The sequence below is a fragment of the Rhineura floridana genome, chromosome 6, assembly GCF_030035675.1.
Source record: "Rhineura floridana isolate rRhiFlo1 chromosome 6, rRhiFlo1.hap2, whole genome shotgun sequence".
Lineage (NCBI taxonomy): Eukaryota > Metazoa > Chordata > Lepidosauria > Squamata > Rhineuridae > Rhineura > Rhineura floridana.
The window spans coordinates 57,162,979-57,189,570 of NC_084485.1; the positions used below are offsets into that span (position 1 = coordinate 57,162,979).

General features: G+C 41.8%; 1 protein-coding gene across 2 annotated transcripts in view; it reads right to left on the reverse strand.

The window, feature by feature from the left end:
• TAFA3 (TAFA chemokine like family member 3) overlaps positions 1–26,592 on the reverse strand; it is a 155,124-nt gene that overhangs the window by 15,346 nt on the left and 113,186 nt on the right. For both annotated transcript variants that reach the window (XM_061630348.1, XM_061630349.1), the window contains exon 4: positions 11,384–11,533. In XM_061630348.1, the coding sequence (XP_061486332.1) occupies positions 11,384–11,533 (150 nt within the window). The remainder of the gene's footprint in view (positions 1–11,383; positions 11,534–26,592) is intronic.

Consider the following 26,592-nt stretch of genomic DNA (forward strand, 5'->3'; position numbering starts at 1 on the left):
CACAGCAGGAAATCCACAGCTAGAGCATCTCCCGCAGATAGCTGTCCAGCCTCTGCTTGAAGACATCCAGTGAAGGGGGTCCCACCACCTCCCTAGGCAGTCAGTTCCATTGCCGAACCGCCCTTACTGTCAAGAAGTTCCTTCTAATGTCCAATCTGAATCTACGCTCCTGCAACTTAAAACCATTAGACCTAGTCCTACCCTCTGGGGCAGCAGAGAACAAATTTGTACCCTCCTCTATGTGACAGCCCTTCAGGTACTTAAAGAGTGTAATCATGTCGCCCCTCAGCCTTCTCTTCACCAGACTGAACATGCCAAGTTCCTTCAACCTTTCCTCATAAGACTTGTTCTCCATGCCGGCTATCATCCTTGTCGCTCTCTTCTGAACCCGCTCTAACTTGTCTATATCTTTCTTAAAATGAGGTGCCCAGAACTGAACGCAGTATTCCAGATGAGGCCTGACTAATGCAGAATATAGTGGGACTATTACTTCCCTCGACCTGGAAACTATAGCTCTGTTTATGCATCCCAAAACCGTGTTTGCCTTTTTTGCCACAGCATCACACTGCTGGGTCATGTTCAACTTGCGATCCACTACAATTCCAAGGTCCTTCTCACACGCACTACTGCTAAGCTGGGTATTTCCCATCCTGTACCCGTGCATTTTGTTTTGTGGCCTAAATGCAGAATCCTGCATTTGTCTTTATTGAATGTCATTTTATTAATTTCAGCCCAATTTTCTAGTCTATCTAGGTCCCTTTGGATTTTATTCCTGTCTTCCATTGTGTTAGCTATCCCTCCCAGTTTCGTATCATCCGCAAACTTCATAAGCCTTCCCTCCACCCCATCATCTAAGTCATTGATAAAAATGTTGAAGAGTATCGGCCCCAGGACAGAACCCTGTGGCACTCCACTCGAAACCTCCTTCCAGTCCGAAGCAGAGCCACCGATGACCACTTTTTGAGTACGGTTTTCCAACCAGTTGTGAATCCACCTGACAGTATTTCCATGTAGTCTGCATTTGACGAGTTTGCTAATCAAAAGGTCGTGGGGGACTTTGTCAAACACTTTGCTGAAATCTAGATAGATGACATCTACAGCATTTCCATCATCTACTAGGCTAGTGACCCGATCAAAAAAAGAGATGAGATTAGTTTGACAGGATTTTTTCTTGACAAACCCATGCTGGCTCCTACTAATCACAGCATTGTCATCTAGATAGTTGCCAATGGACTCTTTTATTATCCGTTCTAATATCTTTCCCGGTACTGAAGTCAGACTGACCGGCCTGTAATTCCCCGAATCTTCTTTTTTACCCTTTTTAAAGAGCGGGATGACATTTGCCTGTCTCCAATCCTCCGGCACCTCTCCTGTTCTCCAGGATTTCTCAAAGATGATGGCAAGAGGTTCCGAGAGTACATCTGCAAGTTCCTTCAATACTCTGGGATGCAGTTCATCAGGCCCTGGAGATTTGAACTCATTTAGGTTAACTAGGTATTTCCTGACTATCTCCTTATCAGTCTCGAACTGCAATCCCGACCCCTTACTGAGATTGCTACCGATGCAAGGTTGCACACTGTTCCCTTTTTGGGAGAAAACGGAGGCAAAATAGGTGTTGAGCAGTTCTGCCTTTTCCTTGTTATCTGTCAACATTTTGCCATCCTCATTGAGCAGCAGTCCCACCGTTTCCTTGGTCTTTCTCTTGCTTCGAACATATCTTCCCTCGCCAGCCTCAGCTCATTCTGGGTTTTAGCTTCCCTTACGCTATTACTGCAAGCCCGAGCCGCTCGTCGGTACTCTTCCTTGGTGGTGCGTCCTTCCTTCCATTCTTTATACATGCTCTTTTTTACTTTTACCTCCTCCACCAGTTTTCCGTGTAGCCACATTGGCTTTTTCCGATGTCTTCCGTTTTTCTTTCTCTTTGGAATTGTTTGCGATTGCACTTTTTGTAATATGTTCTTCATGAACTCCCACGCGTCTTGGGCTCCTTTTTTCTTTAGTCTATCTAGCCACGGGATCCTACCCATCATTTCCCTGAGCTTGCCAAAATCGGCTTTCCTGAAATCCAAGGTCCATGTTTGACTATATTCTTCTTTGGCTTTCCCCAGAATCACAAATTCCAGCATTACATGGTCACTTTCCCCCAAGGTACCAACCGCTTTAATTCCCGTGACCAATTCGTCCGTGTTAGTTAAGATCAGGTCCAGGATTGCCGATCCCCTTGTTCCTTCTTCTACTTTTTGAAAGAGGAAATTATCAGCAAGGCCCATCAGGAATTTGTTGGAGGCTTTGTGCTTCGCAGAGTTTGTCTCCCAGCAGATATCCGGGTAGTTGAAGTCCCCCATCACTACTACTTCTTGCCTCCTTGAGATTTCAGAGATTTGTTTGAGAAAGGCCTCGTCTACCACCTCTTCTTGGCCAGGGGGTCTGTAGTAGACACCTACTACCATGTCGGTTTTATTTGTTTCTCCATTTATTTTTACCCAAATGGTCTCTACCGGACCCCTTTGTTCGCTCTCTTGGATTTCCATAGAGGTGTATTTGATAATTCTTTTTCAGGGTTTCCCCCACCTTTTTATTCTCCAGCAGGCACATGTAGCCTCCCAACCAAATTTAAACCAAAGCTGTCCCTGGCCACATCCACACCACACCTTTATTTCCCTTTAGATAGCCATGGCTTCTCCCAAAGAATTCTGGGAAGTGTAGTTAGTGAAGGGTGCTGAGAGTTGCTAGGAGATGCCCTGTTCCCCTCACAGAGCTTCAATCAGAGCAGCTTACTGTTAAACCACACTGGCCACTGGAGCTCTGTCAGGGGAACAGGTGCCTCCTCTCAGCACCCTTCACAAACTACACTTCCCTGGATTTTTTTGGGGAAGCCATGACTGTCTAAAGTGATATCAAGGTCTGGTGTGGATGTGGCCCCCAATTAGCCAAGCCAAGCAGCTGTGAGTCTGGCTTTTCAAACACCGACGGTTGGTTCTTACTAAGCATGCCTGACATTATCATTGAATTCAATGCTAAATTTCTTAAATTAATTAACTTTTTTTTTACTTTTAAACTGCAGAAGATGAAGGTCAGAGTATGGGGCAAGGTCAGTAATAGTATTATAGGTACTCTGTGAACATGGCTGATTTTTAATTAATATCAACAGATTATGAGAACTCTGACCAAAAAAAAGTCCAAAAGGGGTCTGTTTTTTTCTCTCTCTCTCTTTTTACAGTTTGAACTCTTGATTCTCTCTGACTGTTTTGTGTATCACCATGAAAATTTAGAGGGTTGTTAAGCAAGCATTTCTGCGTTCAGGACTATACGTTTTCTAAAATTTTGTTTTGAGATGAGCTTATGGGAAGCATCAGAATGGCATGGGGGTGTATTTTCAATTTAACATTGTGGAATGCAAAAATCCATGCTGACTATAGTATACAGCCACTCTTGTGGCTGTGGAATCTGAAGGCAGAACCCATAAGAAAGCCCATCTCCATGGCAACCCAAAGTTCAGCCATAAACATGATCCAAGTCAGAAGGACCTTCTGGCAAATGCTTCAGGGTCAGGGAGGAAGAAACACAATGAAACAGGACTGGTGTTCCATTCATAAGGGAGCTGTGAGTATTGAAACAGCTTGGCAGGAAGCACAGAGCATGTCAGAATTGGTGGGAAGGGATGTCTTGCTGCATTAAGGCTTTCCTGGCTTGTGACAGCTTCAAAGTCAAAAGACATGCTAATGACAACCAAGCAAGACCAAGCAACCTGAAGAGGCTAATTGAAATAGGGATCTTGTGCCTAATGGTGCCAGGATCCTCAATTTAAAATCAGAGTGATGTCTGCTTTTCCATCGACTTGTGTTCCTCAATGCCAAGATCTCTGTGGCCTTGGACACTAGACAAAAGCCAAAGATGGCATCATAGGAGACTGAATCTGCACACAATGATTTCCCTCATCCCACCATCTTATTCTCAACTCAAGGCAACAGAACTGTCTGCAATGCAAAGGCTAAGAAAACAGAAATGGAAAGTCTTGGAAGAACGAAAAGAGACTGACCCAGACCTCTCAATCCATCATTTTTCTTTCAGCCAACCTGTTCATGCATTCACAGCTCCATTACTTTCCTACTTACTGGCCCCTCTTAATACTCAGTTTTCCTATGCCCATGTGTTATGTATAATCACTGCACCCATCTATTTGAGAAGCCACAGTGCATAGAAAAAATGTCATGGACAAAGCAGCCCTACAGTATCCCAGGAATCCAGTGCCCTTACATCTGTCCCCTCTTCCTGACAATAGCATATATCACTCTTGCCCATAGGTAAATTTCTTCATTTACTCAATGCAAGCTGCACTTCCACTTCCTTCCTAGAACCTGTATTGCTGACACCTTTCACTTAAGCAGTTAGCAGTTAAGCATCCAAACATTACATGAAATAATAGCTCTACCAGTGGTTTGAAGGATAAGGTGACAGGAAGACATTAGCCATATTATACATTATATTAGAAATCTTTTTTTTCTTTTTTTTTGCTTTCTTTGCACTTTAATTGCTGAGGTACGCAGAGTGTCCATAAGTATTTTATGTCTGGGTTGAAACTGATGCCTGCATAATAATTTCAGTGAAATTTCAGTGGATAATTTCAGGGAAACTGCTTTGCTCACAAAAAAGGAAGCCCCTTGGTGAGGCTGCTTGGGGATGCACACTTTCAGGGGAATTGTATCCTGTGTTTTTTAAGTAGCTTCTTGGCATCATGTACAAATCCATTTGCACTAGCCAAGCTGCCAAGCCAATCAATAATGCACCAGCAGAGGCTTCCAGCCACTTCAAATAGATCCAGAGTGAAGCTGCTCAATAAAATATAGATGGGCTGGAAGGGGGGGTGGAATAGTGCTCTGTACAGGTGATTAGATGGCATGTTTTTATTCATGTTTTCAGCACCAGCATTGCAGTCACAGATTTTTCTAAGTAAAAACAAAAATCAATGATTTGACAGCCTTGGCTGCTATAGGTTAAACCAATAAAAAATGGAAACAGAGCCCTGTGAAGTAAGTCCCTTTTAGAGCTAAACTTCCTATAAGGGCATTAAATATTGGCTTCAGACTCCAAAATTGGGCAAATCAACCCACAAGCCATTTATTTCCGAGTAGTCTTACTAAAACCTGGGATTTATCTTTCATAATAAGTAGGGAACCTTCAGGATAAAGGCTAGAATGCAAATTTAATAAATTAATAACTGTGCCACATTAACCAATTAATTGAGCCATTAATATATTAAAAACTTACAATGCTACAGAATTTTGAAATGCCACCAAACCTTTCTTTCTATGCCCCAACCACTCCACATCATATATGCTGGACTTCCATAGCCTGTATTCCCTAGCAATGTGGATCCTGCTTTGCCAAGGAGAAATGATGAACAGCACTTGAAATTATAACCTGTGGGTCTAATACATTAATTCTCTTTTTAAAAAAAGAAACAGTGATAAGATGCCATTTTGGATGTATAAGTAAGGCTCTATGAGGTCCATAGGAATGCTATCTATACCCTTCTGTACTATAAACAAAGATTATGGGATAGGTCAGGTTTTCTTAACTTCTATCCCACACCCTTCTCTTTAGCAGCTAGGTGTTTGTGGTCTCAGTTTTCTAGGAAGAGCAGGAGACTAATGAACATGTCTATCCAACATGTCTGTCCAATACCCATATCCATTAGGGATGCAGGCAACAATGGAAGTGATCCACTAGTCTAGGGCCTCACAAGTGCAAGAATCCACTAGTCTAGGGCCTCACAAGTGCTTGTTTGAGGTATGATTTGGTGCTCAGTCTTGCAATGGCTGAGTCCAATTGGTTTAGATCTTTGGTATCCAAGCAATGAGCGAAATTCCTCAGCTATTTTATGGAGCACAGAGGGTGGTCTGAAAATCTACATGCTGTGTGAGCATACACTGAATCCCCAATTATTACCCAGCAATGAATTCTCCTGAGAAGTTTATAGGACGCTTGCAAAGATTGCCTGAAAAATGTTGCTGATACTAAATAACACACTGCTTTTAAAAGACAAAACCGATGACACCTGATCTGGATGCAGGAGAACTTAGTTCAAATCCCAATCTTGAATTCACAGGGCAAGTCATACTTTCTTGGCCTTTGTATCCAATCTGTAAAACTGGAACAACTAAGGAGCTACTTCAACAGGACATTTTGAGGATGAATGAGTTCCAAATTGTAACAAACAACAAATGATGGTCCCTAAAACTCTGTTCCCCTGGGCCATCATACCTATTTTCACATGTTCTACTAGTCCATCTTAATTCTCTGTTCCTGTGGCGATGTCATGGCTTTCATTACCAGGTCAAAAACATGAAGGGAAAGGGGCAACCTTAATAGGGGTAAGCCAACGGGAGATGTGAAAAGCAGTGAACCAGTGTAAAAAGAGAAAGCTTTTGGAGATGGTGGAATGGTTAGAGTGTCAGACTAGGACCTGGAAGACCAGGGTTCAAATCCTGATTCAGCCATGAAGTTCACTAGGTGACCTTTACCCATACCTTCTCTCAGTATAACCTATTTCACCAGGTTGCAGTGAGGATAAAAGGAAGAGAGGGAGATGGGTGCCACCTCAAGCTCCTTGAAGGAAAGGTGGGATATAATATTATAATATTTATTTATTTATTTTTCCCCTTTTTGCACCAAATTGTTTACTGAAGAACATTCAGGCCTTAATTAAATTAATGTGTTAGATTGCAATCCTAATCATGTCTACTCAGAACTAAGTCCCATTGAAGTGGGGTTTTATTAATTTATTTATTTATTAAATTTGTACCCCACCCTTTCTCCCACTAAAAAACACTCTAAAATAGCTTAAAAACAAAACACTTTAAAATATATTAAAACAAAACTTCATTAAAAATAAATAAAAACAAAGCATCTTTAAACACATTAAAATGAAGTATCTTTAAAAATATCTTTAAAACATCTTAAAAAGTAATTTCAACACAGATGCAGACTGGGACAAGGTCTCTACTTAAAGGGCTTGTTGAAAGAGGAAGGTCTTCAGTAGATGATGAAAAGAGAACAGAGATGGTGCCTGTCTAATCGTACAACCACAAGAGTGGCTGTATATTATAGCCACCATGGATTTTTCACATTCCACCATGTTAAATTGAGAATACCCCCAATGCCATTCTGCTGCTTCCCATAAGCTCATTTCAAAACAAAATCTTACTAAACATATAGTCCTGAACTCAGAAACACTGGCTTAATAACCCTCTAAGTTTTCATGGCAATGCATAAAACACTCAGAGAAAATCTTACTGAGCATGCATGCGCTATCATACACTCCAATGTTAAATTTCTTAAATTAATTAAAAACCAGCCAGGCATTTTTTAAACTTTTAAACTGAAGCTCAGAGTTTGGGGCAAGGTAAGTAATAGCATTACAGGTACTCTGTGAACATGGCTGATTTTTAATTAATTTCAACAAATTATGAGACCGCTGACAGTAAAAGTCCACCAGGAGTCTGGATTATTTTACTCTTGTTTAAGACTTTGAACCCTTGATTCTCTCTGAGTGTTTTGTGTATCACCATGAAAACGTAGAGGGTTGTTAAGTAAGTGTTTCTGAGTTCAGGACTATACATTTTGTAAGATTTTGATTTGAAATGAACTTATGGGAAGCAACAGAATGGCATGGGGGTATTTTCAATATAGCATGGGGGAATGTAAAATGTGAAAAATCCATGCTAGCTATAGTATAAAAGGGGGGGGCTGAAAAATAATGATACTGTTAACATTGTTTTCCTTTTGGAAATTAAAAGAGTTTTCCCTCTGCCCAGTGCCCACCCACCCAATCTCCTTCCATTCCTCCTCTCCCCCTCTCCCCTCCCCCTTCTCTCTATGTCTAGACTTCTGCTCCTCGTTCCCCTTCCCCCTCCTCTCCTCTCCCCCAGGTCAGTTTCACCTATCCTCAGCATGATTGCACATGAGTAAATTCCACTAAACTCAAAAAGCATGCAAATGATCAAACCTGCCCTCCCATCTTCCTCCCTCCTATCCTCTCCCTCTCCTCCTCTTACTGCCTACCACCTCCCTCCTTCCCTCCCCCTCCCCTCCTTCTCCTCACCCTCCCCATCCTTCCCCCTCTTCTGTCTCCTCCCCCATCTCCATTCCAGTTCTCTCTCCCTCCCCTCCCTCTTCCTCCCCTATCCTAAGCATGACTGCAGGGGAGTAAATCCCATTGAACTCAAGACTCATGCAAATGATCAAACCTACCTTCCCCCTCTTCTATCCCCCTCCCTCCTCCCCACCCCCTCTCCCATTCTCCTCCCTTTCTCCTCCCCTCCCCCTCTCCCCTTCTCTTCCCCCATGGTTAGTTTCACCTATCCTAAGCATGATTGTATGGGAGTAAATCCCACTGAACTCAATAAGCATGCAAATGATCAAACCTGTCCTTTCCTCTCTCCCCTCCCTTCCCCTTTCCCTCCTCCTCCCCTCCTCATTCTCCTCCTCCACTCCCCCTTCTGCCTGCTCCCATCCCCTCTCCTCTCTGTCCTCCCTCCTCCCCTCCCTCCCTCTTCTCCCTTCCCTCCCTCTGCCCACCTCCTCCCTCATAGTTAATTTCACCTATCCTAAGCATGATTGCACAGGAGTAAATCCCATTGAACCCAATAAGCATGCAAATGATCAGTCCATTCTCAGCAAACTTGCACAGGATCCCATTTCTTATCCCCCAGATTATAAACAGAGAAATTCATTAATAAGAAAAAAAACCGCTTGCAGTTTAAGAACTTACCTATAGCCAACAGATATTTCTATCAAACTTTAAAAAGCAGGGAAATTGGGCAGTTCTAAACAAGTCTTCTCTATAGTGGTGTCCCAGTGGTGAAACTTTGTCCTCTTGGAGACATGGATAGTCATACAATGATGGGGCTCCACTATGTGATAAAATATATGTGTTTTCTCTAGCTTTTGATTTGAGATTTGAGCCTGTTTTGTAGTAGTTTGTGGTGTTATTTATTCATACTGTTGAAGTTTTTTTGTGAATGCACCAGGGGAGCAGGAGACCTGACCTCCTCTCTGAGATATTATACTGCCCTACAAATTTGTAAAACTGCAAACAGAATTTGGGTTGGTCTTTCACAGTCCAATTCACTTCCTGTGTATCTTGAAGAATTTGTAACGTGCCTCTGATCATATGACAAGTGGTGGCAATACCTACAATCAGGACTGCATCTTCAAAGATTGAGAATTATATTTTTGTATGTTTGTTGGTGTTCTTACTTTGCTTCTTTCCTGTGTTACTTCTGATTTTACAGAGAATCTAACTTAGAAAATTATATATTTTATAATATTTTATAATTTATATATTATATAAAATGATATATCCCCTCATTAGTTATTCTAGAAATCTGTGTCAAATTTATTTTTATTAATTTCAAAGCCTTTTAAATCTATCTCCATGTCATATGATGTCAAAGACAGTCTTTCGTGTTTCAAACTGGAGGTTATATTCTATTTCTATTTTGGTGCAAACTGCAGTGGAATCTGAAACTGCAGTCTGATATAAAATTAGTAGCAATATGTTGCTACTTTAGCAATGAATCTGTTGGAAAAAACAAACTTAGCCTGCCCAAGATGCATGTGTTCAGCCTCCTATACTTAAACCACTCCACTTAAGGAAGGGTGGATATGGTTAACACATCTAGAAAATTGCTAACATATATTTCACCTCCCAGTGTTTTATCTTGTGCAAACTGAGATATTCCTCTTGTCCACTGGAGACTATTCTGCAGAATAGTATTGTTTTGGAGGTTTTTTAGCATAAATTATGCAGAATTTTGCTGTACTTCTCATACTCAACGAAACAGAAGCAAAAGAAAATAATTTACCATAGGAAGCTTCACTAAAATTGCAAAGGAAATTCAACATATTTAAAGTGGATATCTAAACTATATAAACTGTCTTAATATTGTTGCTTCCTCCCTGCTAAAACAAGATCAGCACAGCACATGTCTTGTTTCTGTTATTTGGGCTGATTGCAGATGTTGCCACCACTCACCATATGCTTAGAAGCACATGTTACCATATTCTTCCAAGCTACATAGGAAATGGGTTGGACTGTGAAAGACTAACTCAAATGGTGTTTGCAGTTTTACAAATTTGTAGGGCAGTATAATATCTTAGAGAGGAGGTCAGGTCTCCTACTCCCCTGGTGCATTCACAAAAAAACTTCAACAGTATGAATAAATAACACCACAAACTACTACAAAACAGGCTCAAATCTCAAATCAAAAGCTAGAGAAAACACACATATATTTTATCACACAGTGGAGCCCCATCATTGTATGACCATCCATGTCTCCAAGAGGACAAAGTTTCACCACTGGGACACCACTATACAGTAGACCTGTCTCCAAGACCTTCTCTGGAGAGCGTGACGTAGCCATGATGTAGCCACCCATCTGGTGATGGAGGAGTGCTTTCAGGCATTCTAATGAGTACTGAACAGCAGCCATCTTGCTTCATTGTAGCTGCCCCTGAAAATCTACTTATAAGCATAAGTCCTTCTGTCACCAAATGGGCAGTGCCCAGGGCCACTACCTTTCACTTACAGCTAAAGATCTTCTATGTTGTGCAGAACAGACCTCTTGATAAGATGGTATCTGCAGGAGGCCCTCACCTGCAGTCTACCATGATCAGCTGGATATATAAGAGATAAGACGATCTTTCAGGTATCCTAGTCCCAAACTGCATAGGGCTTTGTACACCAAACCCAGAACCTTGAATTGGGCCCAGTAACTAATGGGCAGGGTTAGGAATGCAGTGTTCACCTTAACTGTGTCATTCCTTTCCTAATTGGTGACTTGTACCCCACACAGATATTTTGGTGTTGGCACAAATTTAGTGTTGGCACAAATTCATAACCAGGACTTAGAAACAGCAATGCCATTTAGGCAGTGTTGCCTACCATACAGAGTTATCTGAAACTGAATAATCTGGATTGACATGGCTTGCTTGGTGATGATATGTGAATCATTGACACCTTGATCCTGAATATATTTTTGTTTATTTGAATGTAACTTCATTCAAAGTAAAGTGAGCTGTCGATGTTAGTCTATCAAATGCACATTCATCAGCTGTCAAATGATAATAAACGCTATCCATTTGGAAAGTGTTTTGTGCTTTCATAAAGAACCTGATATAAACAGAAGTTATTACTGATTACAGCTAAATATGCAGCTGACTTTGCTTGAACTATGGGGCTTGAAGTATTTGTTGTAAATCTCCCAGCAGGCACTCATCGCTAGAATTAGATGCCCCTGAGCTATGAGTGGATCTCTTAATCCATTCCACAGCTATTCCCAAACCAAAATGCACACTTTACAACGATCTGTTCACTTACCGTCTACACATGAAGGAGCAGCGTGTGTTGTCCCAGCCACCTGACCTGGAAAGCAGGAACATTTCACTGTTTGCGAGCGCTCTTCAATCTTGTTCTTATTGCAGCATCTGTGGGCAGCAATGACTTCGCATGTGCCAGGCTCTATGTGCACTGCAGGGAAGGAAAGCATGGCAAATTGCACAAGGATGTGGTATTCAAGTGGGATTATGCGTTTATGTTACAGTAGCAAATAGGCCATACAACATTGAACATATGGTGAAGTAGTTATAAAGGAATGATCAGGCTAGAACGTAAAAAGCCAAACAGATTTTTAAAGCCCCATCCTGCCAGTTGAAAGAGAGTGTATAAGAGCCAAATAAAAGGTTGTCATTTTCCAGCAACAAGTTATAAGCAGTGCAAAAATCTAATCACACCATGTGCAGATTGTCATTGGGCAGCTGGAGCTCTGTTGAATCTGAAAGAACAGCTGGCACTTGCAATAAAAAACAGGCAAAGTAAAATTGACTCAATAGAGATAACTTGTTAGAATGTGCATAAAATGATTAATACTAAAGGTGGAACCCATGCCCATTAAAAGGCCTCTCCACAAAAGGTTTTGATTTGAAAGAGCTCATTTTTTAGAATGTTCTTGTCATAATTTCTAGATTACATCTAGCTGCCTGGATATAATGTGCTATAAGGCAGAAAAGGTCCTGTTGCACATACCCTATCCAGATGAATAGCACAACCTGTAGATGAGTAGTGGGGAACCTGTGGTCCTTTGGATGTTGTTGGAGCACAATTTCCATCATCTCTGACTATTGGCCATACTGGCTGAAACTGTATTAGACACAATTCATACAGGATAAGGCTATCAGTGGCTACTAACGACAATGGTTATGTTCTACCTCCACATCACTGAATGCCAGTTCCTGGGCATCACAAGTAGGTATCCATGGGGTCTACATGGATACAGAATGGAATATGGGAGGAGGTCACAGACATTCAAACGAAGCTCTGTTAGGTACTGTTCAGGTTGCACCTAAGCCGGCTAGGCAGAAGCAGCTGGTGAGGCAGGATGGTGCTGCAGAAATGGCCTCCCGGCAGCAGCATCACTGCCACTTACCAGGAACAACAGCAAGGTGTGAGTGCCAGATTGGGTCTGCCACTGTGCTTGTCAGTGGAATGTGGGAGGAGGTTGCACACATTTACATGAGGTTCTCTTAGGTGTTATGCAGGTTGTAGTTTGCACCAGGGTCTGCTGGCCAGAGGCAGCTGGTGGGACAGAATGGCACTGTGGAACTGGCCTCCTAGCAGTAGCATCACTGCTGCTAACCAGGGTGGGGCAGAGCAGGGCAAAAGCAAATTTGGGACAGTGCAGATCTAATGGTGTCTTCACATCACCCCAAACTCAGTGTCACCTTGCCCTACTACCACTTCATCCTGGTAAGCAGCACTGATGCCGCTGTAAAGAGACTGGTTTCATGGCACTGCTCTGCGCTGCCCACCACATCTGCTGCTGGTAAGAAGGAAATGCAATGCCTGTAATTCCATCTTTGGGAATATAAAATCCAGGCCTGTCTCCAACCTTAGGCAAAACATACCTTAGCCTCGATGGAAGGTAGAAAACAAGACTAAAGAGAAGCTAAGGAATTTTTATATTAACAAAGCTCTAGATTAATTTTAGGTGATGTGCTAGGTTAAGAAAAAGATTAATAGAGGCTAGATTGGGTAGCTTTACCTAGCAGTTGGAGGGAGTATTCCCTCAGAGAATAAAGCCCAATCTTGAGGTGATATAAGATCCTCTTCCCCCAGTGTAGAATCCCACTGTTGAACAGCTAACTGAATGTTCTCCGAGTCGCACTAAAAGTAAAGGTAGTGTGTTCACCCATAAGAAAAATGAGAAAACCATATTAAGACAATACCTTTATTAGGCCAACTTTGTGAAATTTTGCTTGGCCGCATAAAGGTATTGACTTAATAAAGATTTCTGAATTGGACCTACACAGCTACCTTTACTTTTTGTGATTACTTCCATTGTTCTATTTGCTTTCTTCTGCTCCTGTCCCAACTTTAAAATTTATCCTTTCTGAACACGGCCAAATCTGGATCCAGTATTCCATCTAGAAGTGCATTTTTTCCTTATAAATGCAGCACATTTGTGGTCATGCAATTTAACCCAACTCAGGTCAACACATCATTTCTAGTATGTACCAAAAGTGCTCTGAAGCGCATGGTTTTGCACTTTGCCCTATTAAATTCCACTTCCTTTCTGATGCTCAGTTCATGAATCATCCAATACATTATGCATACCTTCTCAATTCTCAACTGGATTGACTGTTCTTTCCACCTAATTGCCATTTCATTGACACATTCTTACTTTTCTCACTAAAATTGTCAACAAACAAACTAAATAAAACAGTCTTGAGACTGGCTCTTGGAAATTCAACTGGGAACCTTTTCTTCAGCCCAAAGATTTGCCTTTTATTATCATCACAGAGTCTTTCATTTAAGCAGTTACTTTTCCATCTCACAATGCATCCTTCATTCCAGGGCTATCTGTTCCAATTTAAGTAGTCATTTCCCTCACAATATTGTATCCAACATTTTGCAGACCTACAAATATATTGAACTGATAATATTTCACTTGCAGAATTATTAAAGAGAGTTTGCTTAGATGTAACTGCCATCAAATGGCCATCTGCATAGAAGGTGATGCCAACCTTTTTGGATTTGCAGACATCTAGAAATTCAAAAAACTGGTGTGGGCACCACCACAAAATGGCTGCCATTAGGGCCTGGCTAGTTCCAAATGACATGTAATAGCCCAAGGAACTGAGTACAAGGAATCTGAGCCCTTGAACATAAAACTATATCTTTGATCCCACCGTTTTTCTGCTGCAGACTAAAATCCAATTCAAAGATGGCAAATTTGTGAGGCAAAATGTGCCCAAGAAACTTAATACAAGGCATAGTTGGGGTCTGAACTCCAGAACATAAAGTCACTCATTGGAAACTGCAGCTTTCTGACCAAGAGACAACCCCAAAGGCATCAGTCAATTTCACCAAATCACTTCTACATAAACTCACTCCCCCAGTCTCTCCTTCTCTCTCTTTCACAGGATCACACACACCACACATACACGCACACACACATACATCCCACACCCCATCCATCCATCCATCCATGAGCATGCATCCAATTCATCCAACACACACACCCCATCCCTCCCTTCTCCTTCTCTTCCCTCCCATGGTCCTATCCAGAGCTTGGAAAAGTTACTTTTTTTGAACTACAACTCCCATCAGCCCAATCCACTGGCCATGCTGGCTGGGGCTGATGGGAGTTGTAGTTAAAAAAAACTGTTCCAAGATCTGGTCCTGTCTGCTCCCTTTTTGCTCCCCCAAGGCTCCTTCCACACAATTTTATGTCCTCCCACCTATGGCTCTGGTTTTCACCTTTCTTACCGCCCCATCCACCAGCTGGAAGAACAACACATGGAGGCAATTTTAATCTGGGGAGGTGATCTGGTGCAGACTGGGGTAGATAGGCTGATCAGCACACTAATAGCATTCTAAGGACACCCTAGTATCCACGGGTGCTATGTTGGCAACCCTAGCTCTAGACCTTTTTACAGCTCATCATCTCCCCATCAAGGAACTCTTCCAAACAACTGCAGTCAGTTCCAGTTCTGTTTCTCATTTTTCCAATCTTCAATTCAGTGCTCTACATTTCCATAGCAATTTGCAATTACTTTTTAAAATAAATCCTCATGAAAATTCATCAGCATTTCTTGTAATAAACACATTTTTAGTCTTCACTAACATACAGTCTTGCAAGCAATTTCCCCTAATATGAAGCATTTATATGCTATTTTTAGTAATATACTGTATCCATTTTAATGTACTTTCCCCCCAAAGTATGCATTTTTGTACACATTGGTTGGAGAACTGCATTACAAAATTCAGAGAAGTGCAAATTTTGAAGGATAGCTTTGTTTCAGCTTGTGTATTCGTTCAAGAAGTGCTAATTAGGTAGTTTCTCATTAAAATGCAAACAAATTAAATTTTCCCCTTCCCTAGTCTAAACTGATAGTTAATCTTTTCAGTTAGGTTCATGCTGCTGATGTCCAGTATCAACCGTAATTCCCGCCATGGTTTCATCACTGTTTGCAACCACCACAATACTCTTAAATGACAAGACATCCCATTTTGGAAAGCCATGGATTTTAGTGACTTCCTTGTAGTTTCTTCCAATTCCCAGGAACCCTCGCTCAGAGCCCTTGCCAACATTCAAAATTAACCAAATCCAAGGGGTCATTGATTATTCAGATTACACACTAAATCTCATTAATCATGGAGAAAGGAGTATGGGGTCATTTACTTCATAATATGTTGCTTCTCTTCCTACTTCCACTACAGCCCATTTTCTTTTGCATACCAAAAGGGAATTCAAGGTTTCATTACAACTGAATTATGATGGTATTTAAAAGAGAAAGTCAAATTTATGGTCAGGAATGTTATCACTAAATACTTCCAGGATATGTAATTCTGTAATTATTATGGGCAGAAATGAAAGTGATGGTTCATTAGTAGAAAACGTCCATGAAATAACAAATAAAGCTAAATGGAATTGGTAGCAATGCAGAGCCTACATTGGCTCTGAGCCAAGGGCTTCTTTGGGCTTACAGATTTTAAACTCTGGCTGACTCTTATAATGGGGTATTCTTTAACCCTTGCAAGCTAATGGGGCTGATGTGGGCCCCAGTAGCTTTTTAAAATATTTGTAGGACTCTTTAAGCAAACCTGGGCCACTTTATATCAGGGATAGAGAACCTGTGGCCCTCCAGAAGTTGCTGGACTCTAACTCTAATCACCAGTGTTGAGAGATGATGGAAGGTGGCAAGGTTGATATGGAGCAAATGCACCAGCAGGAGTAATGGATTGCACCACACCAACCTTGCTGCCGCCTTGACCCTTCCCCTCTCTGTGAGCTGCAGTGATGCCAGTGATGGAAGGCCAGGTAAGCGCTGCCACCCACTGACCACTACTGAGCCTATAAATCATCATCATCATCATCATCATTAAAAAGGAAGCTGCCTTATACCTAGTCAGATAATTGGTCCATCTAGTTCAGTATTGTTGGTAATGATGACTGGCAGTGGTTCTTCCGGGTTTGAGACAAGAGGCATTCCCAGCCCTAACAGGAGATGTTAGGGATTGAACCTGGGGCCTTCTGTTTGCAAAGCATGTTCTCTATTCAGTGAGCTCTGGCCCTTCCCTAAGCCAGTTTGTTTACTAAATCGACAAGATGCTTTCTTGTAAGGCACGCTGAATGCACTCCTGTTTATCAGTCTTTTCTGATCTAACAAGCACTGTGCTGGGGTGAACGAAGCAATATACTAGGAGGGGCTTTAGGTAACTTAATTCTCAAACTTCTGAAGTGTGTTACATCTACTGCCTGAGAACAGAGTCCTAAATGTTTAAAAGAAGGGTATTGCACATGACATCAAAGCAATCTTGATAGAAAATGTTAATGAAGGAGATTCTGTACTATTGTGCAGTAGGTACAAAGGAAGTTCCTTTTATAGCCTTGGTAGCCCTTTTCTGTATTAGAGCTAAAACCAGACAATTGCTCAGTCTCTCATCAGCAGTGATTACGTGCACCTTGCAACCTCTATTCATTCTGTACTCTCTGCTGCCCACTGGCTGATCAGTGAGGAAGATAAGTGCGTCCAATTTCCCCACCTCATTCCCCTACAAACATTGGGGAAAATCTCTTCAGAAGCTCCTTTGGAATATTTGGGGGCATTGTTCAGATGACGAACAGGTATGGCTGAAAAGTTCTGTACATCCTCCCAAACTACCTCTATTTTCTGAGTCACTTTGACTGTTCTTTTCAGTTTTCTTCCTGCTACTTAATTTAACTTTGCCCCCACACCAAGGAAGACTCGTGACACAAGGTGGAATAATGTTATATTTATTAAATATAACATTCTACATCATATGCAGATAAGCCAATTCTTCAGATTAAATTGCTTCGGGCAGGTGAGGCCTCCTACTTGTGGGAATACTCCCACGCCTTCTAAAGGCAAATAATTCTCGTCAGACCATAACTCGAGTCAAGGACGCAGGAGAAAATGTCCCTCCTTGCTGTTGGAGTCAGCTGCAGTTCCCACCTCCGCACCATGGCCCCGCCGTACAGGCGTTCAGCATGATGCGCAAGCAGGTCCCACAAGGACACTCCCCATATCCCCACCAGGCATTAAGCTTTGATGGTTCCCTAGGGAGTGCCCTTTACCTGTATGCCTTAAACGCCTCAATATAACCCCAATATACCTCACCTGCCCGAATTCCACGCCAGCCAAGCTGACACACCGCAACCCAACCCTGACAAGCCAATTGAATTAAACCCAAGCAGTAAGGAGTAGGCAAAACCAAAGGGATTCTGAAATCAGTATCCCCCCAAAAAAATTTTTACTCAGCCCCAATATGGTGACTAGCAAAGCCCATACTGACAAGGGTGGGAGGGAGGGTGCCGCGAGGCGAAAAAAGGCGAACGCTAAGGGAAGGAGCAGCCTTATATACGCTGCTCAATCCCAACCCCGATTGGCCCATTGATCCCACGTGGTGCAACTATAAGCTTCGAGATCATTCCCGAGTCTTCCTCTACCATTGGGGTGGAGGCAAAAAACGCCCCTTAAACAGGAACACAATTCACTTTCTTGATAGTTGTTTCTGCAGCATTCTGCAGCAAGTTCACCTATGGATTGTATCACTACAACTCCGTGCAGGATCAGTGGCCTAAGGCCTAAAGCAGTAAGCTGGTGGTGAAGGGCGGGTAATGCAATGTTATTCTTATTGTTGTTGTTGTTATTAATCTACAACAATAAAATCATACACAAAACCTTGACAAACTTTCTTCTTATAGCAGCACGACTGGTGATAGCTGCTTCCTGGAAAACATTCGACCCACATATGATTCATAAATGGTATCAGGAAATATGGAAATTAGCATATGGAAAAACTAACACATAGTTCAAAAGCAATGAGACAAGGAACAGACGCAGACAATGAACAATGGTATAGCTTTATTGTTTTTGTTAGTCAAAGTGATGGGGCTTGCAAGCCTCCAACCTCACATGGTCAGATTTGGCGGTCCACATTGGGATAATTATCTGGAAAACAATTCAGGACAATGACCATTTAATATATGCTTACCTCCCTAGAGCATTATAGATACAATAACTCCTATTGTCAACTGCACTATTTTCTCTCGTTGTATAAGTTATTCTTGTTTTGTATTCTGATCTACCCAAAACCAATTAAAACATTATTATTATTATTGTTATTGTTATTGTTATAGCCTAGTCCAACATTTATCTAGCTCTTGTCTCTACTGTGCTTTGCCCAGATTCCTGGGTTTTAGCTACTCAATCTGTTTTTTGAGACAATTCAGTCTGTTGCTTTAATTAATAAATTGACTGAAATTCAAGCTATTATTAACATTTCCAATAGTATGCATGGGGCTTTATGAAGTAGCATAAGCAATAGACAAGTCCCTGTTCCAAACAGCTTGCAATCTAAATTTAGTAAATTGAGTCAAGGTGAAGGCAACTAAAGGAGAGGAAAAAAGAAAGATACTAGGAGTAACAAGGGATTAATAAATATATTTCAGTGAGAGACTTATAGCACCATTGGATGTTGATAAACTTAGACCAGAGAGCCCTTACTCTAAGTCCAAGAACAACCATATACATCATTGGATTGCCATAAGCAAATCATTATGAGACTTAATTCCTCACTGTAAATGAGGAATAGTTTATTATATATCTGCTCAGGGAGTGGTTGCCTATTGGTCATGCTTCACTCACTGGCTGGGATACTTCTCTTCCTCCTGTTATCTAAACACACAGAACAGACAATGCTTCATTTTCCCAATTATGTAACCCATCAGGGCACTATGTATTTATTAATTAAATTTCTACCCTGCACATCCTCCCACAAGAAGACCAGAGTGACAAACAAGGGACAAAAAACCAAAAACATCTTAAAACATTTTTTATTAAAAAAATATTTTAAAACATCTTAAAAAGCAATTCCAACACAGACTCAAACTGGGATAAGGTCTCGACTTAAAAGTCTTGTTGAAAGAGGAAGGTCTTCAGTAGGCACCATAAAGGTAACAGAGACAGCACCTGTCTAATATTTAAGGGGAGGGAATTCCACGGGGTCGGTGCCACCACACTAAAGGCCCGTTGCCTATGTTGTGTGGAACGGACCTTCTGATCAGATGGAATCTGCATGAGGCCCTCACCTGCAGAGTGCAGTGATCGAATGGGTATATAAGGAGAAAGACAATCTTCCAGGTATCCTGGTCCCAAACTGTATACTGCTTTGTACACCAGCACCTTGAACTTGGCCTGGTAGCTAATGGACAGACAGCTACTTGGATCTGTATGCACACTATTACAGCAAAGCCTGTCCTACATCCTTTGAACACGTTTAATAGTTCCTGCCCTGGATAAAGTCTTTGTCTACCTTGAAAGCTGCTCTGCCCTTACTGGGTTCAAAATTCTTCTTCCCCTGTCCTGGTTATTTTAAATTACAGTTTCTCTCCTCTGTCATGGAAATAACTGTTAGAAAGTGACCAGGGCCGGCGCCAGGCATGCTGGGGCCCTTGGGCACCAGCTGGCCCTGGCGCATGCACGCACTCACATGCCCCACCTACCTGCCTTTCCTGTCTTTTGAGGCTATGCATGCTGGGCTGCCATTAACCAGGATGGTGGCCGAGGTTTCCCTAAGGGGCTAAAGCCTTCTCCACCATCTTGGTTAATGGCACACATGAGTCTGTCAGGAGAGACAGGTAGGTGGAGCCAGTGAATGGGGGGAGCACTACTCCTCCCCCACCCTATCAAGGGGCCCCTCAAGGGTGGGCCTCAGCCAGGGCCTGACATGGCCGCCCTTTAGCGCCAGCCCTGAAAGTGACACTCCATGCAAATAGCCAATCAGGCAGAGCATCTACTCACGTGGGTCTTCTTCTCCAGTGATGGCTTTACACTAGCAAAAAGCACTTACACTCACACACAGATTGGGACATCCATTTTCTCATAATCCCCTCTACCTTCTGCAGCTCTATGTGCCATATCCTGTACTGTTCCAGAAGCTCAGTAACAGCTGTGTGTGTTCAACAAAAATTGGGTGCTCTGTTTTTCTAATGCTTTTCACTAGGGCAAAGCTAGATACAACCCATTATGATTTGGTGCTCCTGTTGAGCTACTAGTTCTGAGTAGATCTTATTAGCACAGATTCTGAAGGGCAGAGAAATACAGGTTTGTAATTACTAACAATTTATTTGAAGTATTCACTCATTTCTGAATCAAAATAGCTGTTTTAAAAACATTTCATAATAGCCATTTTAAAAACATTTCATAATAGCCATTTAAAAGGCATTTCATGAGCAATTAAACTGTACTTTTGACAAGCATTTAAAAATGAACATTAAGAATGCTTTGAAATTAACAAGATCAAGTGAAAGCTCTAAAGTGCAGTGTGATCTTTTATTAAAGATTAAAGACAAAAAGTAATTGTGCATTTGTTCTGTTTTGCCCTACAAGAAGGTTTACACACTCATGTCATTTCAAGCTGCTTTTAAAGTCATCAATTATTTAAGCATTTATTCAAAAGAACAGCTTTTTAAAATATTTAGTACCTGGAAATTAGGGTTTTAATTATCAGCGGTGGACAGAGCATTTCTAAGTGGGCAGACTGAAATGGAAGATCCCACAACTTCCAAAGGATCTGGGGGTGGGGAGAACTTGTTTCTTTGTTTTAGACCTGGCAGTTCTTGGGTGGTGGTTGTTTTTTTAAAAAAATCCCCTACTACACTGAAATTAATGGAAGGAATTCTTCATGACAGCTCCAGGCTGGTGGGTTGGTGAAAGTAGCAGGCCTAGTACTGGGGCCTTTCAGGGAAATACAGGGGCTTTGGTTCCAGTGGATCCAAGACTGCCTCTGCCCTGCCCTAGAACACCTCATTTCTGGACCTAACACCAGCTACTGTCTATGGAAATGCTGGCAGTGGCAGATCTACCACTACAGAGCTTTCCACCAACAGTGGGGGCTTCTGAAGTTTATGTGTCCCCCACCACCAGCAGAGCTCCTCTGTGCTAGTGGATTCCTCTGTCTCATTCTAAAGACCTCCAGCTAGTGGATCTGATGGTTATGATTACTCTGCAATATTTTTTCCTGATTTTGTTCATTGTATCTACATGCCTGCTTCAACTGTGATCATAAGAGATCTACTGTTTAAGTGACCATGAGCAACAAGAGGTGGAGGCCGTCCCTCATCATGTCAGAGAGCATAAGAGATTCATAAAACACCCACCACTATTGCGATTGCAGCACTGTGGTGCAGTGCAGTGCATTCATTCTTTTATACAGATTACATTAGCTTGTCTAGGAAAAAGACTGTTTGATGATATGGAAACTCTTCCAATCAGTTACATGGCTCTCATCTGCAGTTTGACAGATGCTTAATTTAAATAAACATCTGGGATAGAATATTTGATACCATTCCACTTCCAGTGTGCTAATTATTAACTAATTTAGCAGCAAGGAGCAGTTGATGATGTAGGTGGTCCGTTAGCAGCTTCTGCTGTCACCGTGAATGTAAGTCATCAAGGATGCAATGTAGGCATTCGGGACTCTACCACTTCAGAATATAGGTGGTGGAATCAGGGATCTGAATGCACCTTCACACTACAAGTTCTGTATATATGGAAAGCTATTTATTTTAAACATTTCTATCCTCTCTTTAAAGCTTGTACTGTAGTCTGCAAGGTAGCTTATAGCAATTATTTTAAACAAAAACATCATTAAAAGTCAATATTAAAACCTAGCAGAACACAGCTGTAGGACTCACATAAAATGTAATAACTGCAAGTCCAACTGCAAGAGCAACAGCAAAATTCAGTTAATAAAAGCCTGATGATTTTGCTGTTTATTGGATATCGAACCTAATAAAACAGAAGCAAAAACTTCAGCAGGTTTTTGCTTCTGTTTTATTTGGTTTGTTATATGGGTTGTTTTAATGTATGTTCCTTTTTTCTGATTTTGGCCACGTTCACACCATACATTTATTCCACTATTATTCCACTTTAAACAGTCACAGCTTCCCCCAAAGAATCCTGGGAGCTGTCTTTTGTGAAGAGTACTGAGAGTTGTTAGGAGACCCCTGTTCCCCTCACAGAGCTACAATTGCCAGAGTGGTTTAACAATCAGTCCCTCTTCCCAGAGAACTCTGGGAATTGTAGTTCTATGACTCTCTTAGCATCCTTCACAAACTACACTTCCCAGGATTCTTTGGGGGAAGCCATGATTGTTTTAAAGAGCAATAAGTGTATGGTGTAAATGTGGTGTTTATGTTATGCTTTTATGTGCTCTTAAATTTTTTAAGTCATTTAAGGACTTCTGATGTAGCAAGTGACTAATAATAATTGAATAATAAGAATGCTAACAATAACCAACAACAGCAGCAAGAATAATGATAAATGCCACAAAATGCCCATATTAAAAGAATAGTTTTTATCTGGCCCCTAAAAGCCAGAGTAAACATCACCCAACAAGATAAAGGTGAAGTGTTCCACAAACAAGGTACCATCACAGAAAAGCTAGTACTCAGTGACCTCACCTCTAAAGGTTAGGTAAAGGGCCTCAAAATCTTAGCAACTGGACAATTTTCTAAGGGATCAGGCAATCCCTCAAGATACTTAGGCCCCATAACATTTAGGCCAAGAGTGGTGAACCCATGGTCCTCTGAATATTATTGGACTTCCATCAGTTCCAGCCAGTAAGGGCAACAGCCAAGGATGATGTGGTGTAGCACAGAAACATCCGGAGGGTCACAGGATCACCACCCCTGATTTAAGGCTTTATACTAGTATTTTGACTTGTGTCCAGAAACAAACTAGTAATCAATGAAGCATATCATGAAGGCAAATTGGATCTGCCATGAGAGAGTTTGATGTCCAGGGAATTTTTAATGTGGCAATGAATATGGCATTTGTATCTGTTGTCTCCCACCTGCATTGCAAATCATACAGTCCTGTATCTATACCAAACACTTTTTCTAAACATTTGACTATTCACTAATAGGGAAAAAAAACACCCTTGCTGTTTAAGAATGTACCTATGGCCAACAGATATTTCTATGAAACTTTAAAAAGAGGGAAATTGGGCAGCTATAGTAAATGCTCTGGGGGAGCAGGAGACCTGACCTCCTCTCTGAGATATTGTACTGCCCTACAAGTTTGTCAAAATGCAAACACAATTTGGGTTGGTCTTTCACAGTCCAATCTACTTCCAGTGTAGCTTGGAAGAATTTGGTAACGTGCCTGACCATCAGCATGCTTATTGAGTTCAATGAGATTTACTCCCATGCAACCATGCTTAGGATAGGTAAAACTGACCATGGGGGAGGAGGAGAAGGGGGAACCAGAGAGGGGAGGGAATGGGGATTGGAAGGGGAGGGGTGAAGGAATGAGGATGGAAAAGGCAAGAGGGAGGGGATAGGAGGGAGGAAGAGGGGAGGACAGGTTTGATCATTTGCATGCTTATTGAGTTCAGTGGGATTTATTTCTATACAACCATGTTAAGCGTAACTGACCTGGGAAAGGGGCAGGGAGGAGGGAGAGGGGGAACGGGAAGGGGAGGGGGAGGGAGGAGTTTGGGTGAGTGGGTACTGGGTAAAGCAAAAGCCCCATTCCTTTCCAAAAGGAAAACACTGAACAAGAAAATAATTCAAGTTCTTACATTTTCTTTTGCTCTTATGTGAACTGGAAATTTGACTTTTCTCATTTAAAAATGGTCTCAGAACTATTCTAGGAGATGAGGCTTCAGGAAAAATATAAAATATTATTAGTATTGAATCTATTAATTAAATGGCTTCATTGAATAGTCAACAGTAAGTGCACTTTCACAAATATTACTGCCAACGTTGTTTTGTCCAGACTGTTACTTGTAAAAAGGGCTGGCCCCAGGCATGCTGGGGCCCTTGGGTACCAGCCTGCCCTGGGCTCCTCCGCTCCCCCTCCACGATCCGCGGAACATAAGCATCCATGGACTGCAAGACAGGAGCTTCCGCGTCACCCGCCATCCCCCCGCTAGCCCCACACTTCACCTACCTTTCTGTTGTTTTTTGCGGTGCGTGCAGGTTTGCCATCAATCAAGATGGTGGCTGAGGTTTCCCTAAGGGACTGAAGCCTCTGCTGCCATCTTTGTTGATGGCAGCAATGAGCGCATGTAGCACGCATGCGTGCCATCAGCAAAGATGGTGGCAGAGGCTTCAGCCCCATAAGGAAACCTCAGCCGCCATCTTAATTGATGGCAAATCTGCGCGCCGCAAAAAACAACAGAAAGGTAGGTAAAACAGAGGGATAGCGGGGGATGGTGGTCTGTGGTTGCTTCCGCGAATCGCGGAAGGAGAGCGGAGGGCCTCCTGTAGCTCCAGGGGCCCTCGGGCCAGTGCCCCACCTGGCCACCCTTTAGAACCGGCCCTGCTTCTAAATGTGAATGCTGTACAGTATATACAAAGCAGTAGAAAGCAATTTTTAAGTCAAATGTACCAGCTACTCCATGTAGGTTTTCTATTTGGTTTAGGAGGAAAATGCAAAAAAAAAACAATTTAAAACACTGCATGTGCAAATAGCCTAATGCATTAACTAAAAAATGTGGATTTGAAATATGAACTTAATTGAAGGTACACCAACGAAGATCACAATGTTGTAACAATCTAGATGTATCCCATTAATTCAGGCAATGTGTTTCAGACGTTTCTGTAAAACTGCATCTTACATTTTAGTCGCAGCTTGGTAATCTTTCAGGTGACTTTTTAATGACAATAGTATAATTGCAGGGTGGGGTGGGTGAGAAAATAGCCTTTGTCTTAAGGAAGAAAGTTAGCCATTTAGCATGGGACAGCATATGTTAAACCAGGGGGCACACAGTCAAAAGGATCTTTTTTTAAAAAAACTAAAAGATCCTGATAATATTATTTTTTGAAGGATTTTTATCCCACTCTTCAATTTAAAAAAAGTTCCAAAGTGGCTTACAACAATCAAGAATAAGAGAGTCCCTGCAGTCTAAAAGACATGACACAAAAGGAAAAGAGATGGGGAAGAAGAAGGGAGAAAGCAGTAGTTCTTAGTTACAAAGTTCTTATAAGTGTTATTTCCAGCTGTGAGAGGAGAAGCAAGCTTCCTACAGATACTCCCACTCTGGTTGATGGATACAGCCAGGTTGGTCTTTCCCTTGCCATCATGCTCTTTATGGAAGGCGGGGGAGCAGGCCACAGTGGATATGAAGGCATGAGGAATATGTCACAATACTACATGGCAAATAAAGGAAGGCATCCAATTTTCACTCATGCAACAGAAATTCCCCTTCCTCTCCTCCCCCAGCATTCTCTCTTCTATGCCTCCAAAATCTACTCCAGAGAGTTGGGAGACACTCTGAAGATTTGGGGAGTCTGGAGCAGGGGAGAGGAGATGAAAGTGAACTCTCATTATGTAAGCAGAAGTCCACTGCATAATTGGAAGGATGTGGCCCATAACGTTTATGCCACCAGGTTCCATGCAACAATTATAATAGCATGCAAGAGAAAGTATTGCATGCCCCTTCCCCATGAGCGTTTGGAACATGGGAAACTATCAGATTCCCCTCGGGGATGATGGGTGAACAGTGCATAACAAAGGAGACACAAATGTTTATTTTGTACAAAATAAAGGGGAACACAATTTTTCTATGAGCAAATGATCTGTCCAAATTATTTAGTCTGAAGAAATAACCATTTCCCTGGAAAACTACAAATATCAGCAACATAGATTGTTGCATTTATTTTACATTGGTTGAGCTATTGATTTGAATAAAGCGAGAGGTATGTCTTTCAACTTCTTTATGTAATTAAATCCTGATAACTGACAGCTCCCAAAGGTTTTGCTTCCAGTAGAAAGCATTAGTTGCCAACTTGTCAGTAATTGTTCATTCCTTTGGAAAAGGGAGATTCCACCTAGAGGTGTTCACTCAGGGCAATGGAAGAGATCAACCTTTTATACTATTGATTGTTGCACAGGCTCAGGCGACTATCCCGTTTTCCCCATAACTGCTCTAATCAAGCACTCTGTGGTGTCACTGGTATGTACACAAATACAGGAGACCACATTTTGAAAAAA